This window comes from Pagrus major, chromosome 18 (assembly GCF_040436345.1).
Source record: "Pagrus major chromosome 18, Pma_NU_1.0".
Taxonomy (NCBI): Eukaryota; Metazoa; Chordata; class Actinopteri; order Spariformes; family Sparidae; genus Pagrus; species Pagrus major.
The window spans coordinates 27,844,696-27,850,695 of record NC_133232.1 but is presented as its reverse complement, the minus strand read 5'-3'; the positions used below and the strand labels follow the sequence as shown (position 1 = coordinate 27,850,695).

At 44.6% G+C, this 6,000-nt stretch overlaps 1 protein-coding gene across 1 annotated transcript in view; it reads left to right on the top strand.

Annotated features, from left to right (window-relative positions):
* Positions 1–453: 453 nt before the first annotated feature.
* The window catches only part of tsc22d3 (TSC22 domain family, member 3), a 37,362-nt gene continuing 31,815 nt past the window's right edge, over positions 454–6,000 (top strand). The window contains exon 1 of the mRNA XM_073486595.1: positions 454–1,239. Coding sequence (XP_073342696.1) covers positions 893–1,239 — 347 coding nt within the window. The 5' untranslated portion in view covers positions 454–892. The remainder of the gene's footprint in view (positions 1,240–6,000) is intronic.

Below are 6,000 nucleotides of genomic sequence, written 5' to 3'. Positions count from 1 at the left end.
CGAAGACTTCCTTTATGTTGAAAAGCATGCAATATGCTGTGCTGGCAACTCACATCCACTGGAAACATTTCTTTGTTTTTTTCTGCTTTTCACAAATTAGTGGTTCAGAAGTGTTATCGAGCCTTTGTGTGAGTTCCTGCAGCCTCCCTCTCTCAGCCACTCCTTGTGCTGTCAGCATCGCAGGGTGGAGCTGTCTGAGCTGCACATGTTTCAAGCATGCTCTGATGCTCCACTCCCTCTCTGTCTGTTTCCCTTCCCCTGAATGTGTGCACAGCCAAGGCTGAAAAAGAAAGGAGGAGGTCCCATCGCGTGCAACCAGCGATGCTTTATACCAATCACAGGGGTTTCCCCACCCTCTCCGTCTCCCTCCCTCCCTCCCTCGTAGCTCCCTCCCACTGTCTCTAGGCACACCATAGAAAAAAATAAAAAAGTGCAGGGGGAAAAAAAAGTGATAAGCAGCAAGCAGCTTCTGGGTTTTGCTTTCAAGCGCACTCCTGCTGAATCGGTGTGAGTGAGTGTGTATGTGAGTGTGCGTGTGTGTGTGTGGGGCGTTCACTCTCGATCCTGCCACAGTAGAGGCAGCGTCGGCCCCGAACAAAAGGCTAAACGCGGCAGAGCCACAGGAGGAGAAACTCAGGGATAGAAGCAGGCTGAGTGGCCCAGCGTGACTGCACCTCTCAGGGAGGAACTCAACCTGCCTTTCAGCACCTCCTGGCCCCGTCGTGGAGATAGATCCAGGCTGCCTGTCTGTCTCTCTGATCTGAGGAAAACACCCTCTTCCTCACTGTTTTGTCTTTCACTTTGTCTTTCATCCACTCACACCTCCGTCTCTGAGATTCCTACACCTGCCCTTCCACACCTGGGCATCTTTCCTCTTCAGCTGTACTTCAAGATGTCAGACGATGACTGCCGTTCGCCTATCGGCCTGGACTGCTGCAGCTGCTGCCTGGACCTGGCCAACGGCTGCGATGACTCCTTGTCCAGCAGCCCGGCACAGGGCCTCGGTACCAACGGGGGCCTGCCAGTGAGCCCCACCAGCCCCAGTGTCAGTCACTTCCGCCAGCTCCGCAACCAGCTGATGTACCAGAACCTGAACACAGACAAGCTGAACAACATCATGAGGCAGGACTCCCTGGAATCGGTGGTGAGGGACCCCTGCTTCCTGCTCAACGAGGGGATCTGCAACAGCAACAGCAACATTGACCAAACCATGCTGTCTATTCTGCTCTTCTTCCACAGGTATGTGTGTTGTTCGCTTAGCTGATGATAGGTACACGCTTATCTGATAAGGCAACCGCTGAATATAAAGGGTCTTTCATTAGGACATGAAATTTGAACTTGGACTGAAAGGGATTCTTCACCCCTCTTCAGGACATTCAGTACAAAGTCCAGCTTCTCACTTGTGGATCTGCATGTATCAGATTGGGAGGCTATGAGAGCAGCTTAGGAACCATATTTTGCTTAAATGAAACAGATGGCTAATGTTGACTAATCAGGTTTCTTGGATCAGCACTTCCTCTCAAATGGCTGACATAAGTGTTTACAGTCAAGGATTAAGTATAGGGTAGGACAGGGTTGACCAGACTTTAAAAAAAGCACATTATTACTGTCAGTTTGAATGTGGTTGTTGTTGGATAAGCGCAAATAAAACCTTGTGTTATATTACATCTGAAGCAACTGGAATGTGGATTCAAAAACACCCAAGAATGTCCAAATATTTATGCAGCACACAATGTCTATTTACATCCACACCATCCATGTCCTTCACGCAGCATATTTGATGATGGTACATAACGTGGCACCGGCGGTGACACGTCCAATGCGCTGGTTCGTATTAACATCTCAACGTGTTTTCCTTTGGCGAGGCTGTTCAGTTTGGGGACAGTCGCTGATATTTGTAAGAGAAATGTTGAGGACTTGACTTCAGAACGTCAAAACACAGCATGGAGAAAAACAGAGGTAAACAAAATCGAACCCAAAAAGAACTCCTTACAGAAACCCGAGGCTATTCTCCAACAACACTTTGCCGTCATATTGATTCAATTAAAATTATCTTTTATTGCTCGAGGTCAATTAAAACTGGCCTGACACCTTCCCCGTCGCTGCCAAAAGCTGTTTTCCAAACAGTGTCTGGCAGCTCGCCTCGGGCTGTTTGTGTGAAGGAGAAATGTCCTGCTACAAGGCTGCTGCCAGTTGGAGAGTTTGTTTGGCAGCTCCTGTCAAATGACTTCAGCCTCAAATTAACAGTTACCATCTTTCCACTCGGCTACAGGCTCTGACCGTCGTTCGACTCTTGAACCCGAGCCAGCAGTTACTGTACAGTGCTTACTCAGAAGAGGCTGCAATTACTTGTGGGCCGTCTGGTTATCAGAGCGGTAAAATGTAAAGGGTATACAGCTATCTATACACTAAAACAACAGAAGGGCGTTATCATTGTCAGAGCTACCTTTGAATCTCATATACTCTGAAGTCATTTGTGTCAGTAAAACAGAGATATGTGTTACAGGATCACAACATATATGTCAGACATATACGTCAAATGATAACACGTATCCTTTTTGTTTGGTGTCGTACAGAAGGAATCTTCATATCAGAAATAACCTTTGCCCGCACTCTAACCAATTCTTGTCTGAGGGCTGTTTTCTTGAAGTCACAGACTGACTTTTATGCAATACCACTTCTTGATGATGCTGTTTTCAATCTCAAACCCACTCATATAATACAACAACAACTCAGCTCTTGTTTCATTCACATTTTATGGCAAATATTGGATATTTAATTAATGGTTTCTGTGGTTTTCCAGCCCAATACTAGAGGGAAAACACTCAAGTAAAAGAACACTTCGAAATTGCCCTGTGGAATGGGAATAATCCTTATTTTATGAGTGACATTAATTAATAATCTCAGGTAAAACCAGATTCCCGATTAAGTCTGATAAACTATCTGCGATAATCTTTTCCCTGATAAAAAATGTGCCCGAAAGGAACATAGCAACGGTATTTGTTATCATTGATTCCTTTATTTGCAGATGTTATCATATCAGTAATGTTCCCTGGCCAAGAAGCATTATCAGCACTTTATCAAATGTCTCCAGAAGCCAAGCTGCCGCAGTGTATCCAGAGGAGTTAAATTTTAACCTGTCCTAACTCTGCAGTACACTCCAACTATTAAAGTCTGTCGTTATCTCCTGTGGTGATTATCGATACTGCACTAGTACAGACAGTACGGCTGAGGTAAAACTCTTTACTGTGCACTGATGACAGAGATGATTAGACCTCACAGCCACAGACAGTGTTTGGCTGGGAGGGTCTAATAAGGTGTAAATTCTAATCAGTGCCAAACTCTCAGGCAGTCGGAAGAAGTAACAGCTGTTATATTAATTGTTTTTAATACTTCACACACAGCAGTTCACATCCGTCTGAATAAAACATCACATATAGGCTGTTTGGGGAACTTCCACGCTCTAATTTTTCCATCTGTTACATAAGAGCTGTTTAAATGCTCATTAGTTTGACACCTTTACGGGTTGATATTGTTCTTGCTGTGGAGCTGCATTATTCAATAAAGGAACAATCTGTTTTTGATTTATTTATGATAGCGAGGGTGTGTTATTCTATGTAAGACTGACCAAGGGGGTGAAGAAACTTTGGGTTAAGGAGTCCGGCTCCAGCTTGTACTGTACTCCCTTTTGGCAACGAGTGCGAACAAAAATCAGTGAACAAATAGTCCTTCTCAAACAAGTTAAACTTGGATATGCTAAGGTGAGTTATTGTCCACTGCATTCAGTGTTCACAGTATATGAATAATGTCTGCTGAAGGTTTTTTCTGACTTAGTCACAATTCCACAGCTATATTTTTGCAGATACATGCCCGTCTTCTCTAATTCAGTCATTTGAATATCATCAGAAAATGATTCAGTCTAGAAATCTTGATCTCCTTGTCTGTTCACATGAAAAATGTATTGTATCGACAGTGTAGATGATTGAATTACACAGGACTGGCATCTTCGAGGAAGAGCGGAAAATCTGCTTATAAATGCCAATATTTTTTATATGTCTGGCTCAGAGGCGATGTGCTCACCCGTGTCATTGGCCAGTGTGGCCGTGCAACTGTGTGTGTCAGCTCGACTGTTTGCCTGACAAACAGACTCTTTAGCCAGAACACTTTGTTCCCGCACCTCTCCGTCTCAAGAGTGAATCGCAGACCCGGATCATGTGGCTTTCACGGATAAGGCTCTCTCGCAGGATTAAAACATTGATTTCAAATGTCCACCCTTGTGGTTTTTCATGCAGCAACACAAACGCGCTCATTCATTCACACATGTACTTGCAGCCTAATCCTGTCAGTTGAAACAAGAAAGCTGCCTCGCTGAGCTGAGGTTTTTGCAGAAGTTCATACATTTTTCAAGCGCTCGCTTCGAAGGGCCCCGGCTTCTGATGAAAGCCCGGCCAAGGTTTAGACTGTGACCTCACACTGGGTGGTCAATCTGCCGAGCAGCCATCACTCCCATTTGCCACTTGTTAACAGAATAAAATGTTCAGCATGGCCGGAGGATGGCTGCCAGGACATATTTTGGACTGAATATCAGTTTGAGGCAGTGGCCAGCTTGTTATGTAAATGTTTCAAGGGTCACAGAAATGTGCTGAGAGGAGAACTTGAACTCATAAGTCTTGTTTGGTGTTTGAGGCAGAGCCAGAGAGCCCTGAGGGGGGTCGGGATCTGTGATTTCCCCTGGATAAAAACCGAGAGGAGATGTGTTGATTTACTTTGAGGCTTAAAGAGCAACACTTGGCTGGAATGAGAGGGGTACTCTTGCACCTTCACCCCAGGCAGTCAGTCAGTACTTAGCAGCCACTAAACACCATCACATGCCAGGGTGAAGAGCCTGCAGCGATGACACAAACATTTATCATCGGAGTTCAGTTCTGGGACCAGTCAAAATACAAAGTGAAAAAGTGTCAGAGACTTTTTTTCTCTGCAGCAGCCACTGATGTGACCACAGAACAGGGCTGAAGAGGAGTGCGAACACGTCAGCCCACAGAGATCTATTCTAGGTTTACAGACAAAAGAAAATGTTGGTTTAAGTAATGCAGTGGCGCAGACTTCAATGTCCCTGCACAGCCCATTGCTGTAAGTGAGAATAAAGCTTTAAAATTAGCAGAGAAAGTTTGTTGGTAAAGAGTTTTAAAAGGACAAAAAGTTTAGGGAAGAAGTTGCTGGCTGAAAAAACAATTTTTCAGCCTGATCAGAACAGACAAAACATGTCTGTACAGAGGTCAGGTTCACTCACACTGTACACACTGCAAGTTTGTGCTTTGTATGATACTTCAAGTTGTACAAAAAAGACAGAGGAGCTGCAACCTCTGACCTGCTTTGATTTTCTGCTCTGACACAACTATTAGCCTTCTGTTACACTTCGGCAGCCGGGGCCTCATTATGGTGCTAAAAGTTCCTCACTTCGCCATGAGATGATCACTTGCCTTTGGCTTTTCATCCAGTTGACTACTGAACATGACCCAGCCCTCTCACAGTGGGCTGCAGACAAGATCCAGCTGTGTCAGACACCCCACTGAGCTTTAGAGTTGCACTCTGCGATCAAAATATAAACCAGTGATCTACTGTGGAGGTTATCGAAAGTGCCTCTGCCGTGTGCTACGCATCCAGGAATCCATACACCTGTATATCTAACCAAGTATTCTCATAAGGTTAATCCCTTAAATAACAAGCATTGTATTGACATATACTGACAAAAAACAAACAGGGGTACGGGTGTTATGTTTCCCCAGAGAGCAAAACCTGAAGGACAGGGGTCGCAGGTTGGGAAACTAACAAAACACTGCACAAATCACAATAAAGGTTCAGAGCAAATTGGTCCCTTGTTGTCTCAAAGGTGGTGGTGGGAATAAAACACACAGCCACGCACTGATTCTATCAAATAGATAGACGAACAAAAACTCAACTCAGCTTAATAAAAAGTGATTGAAACTGCTTAATATGTGT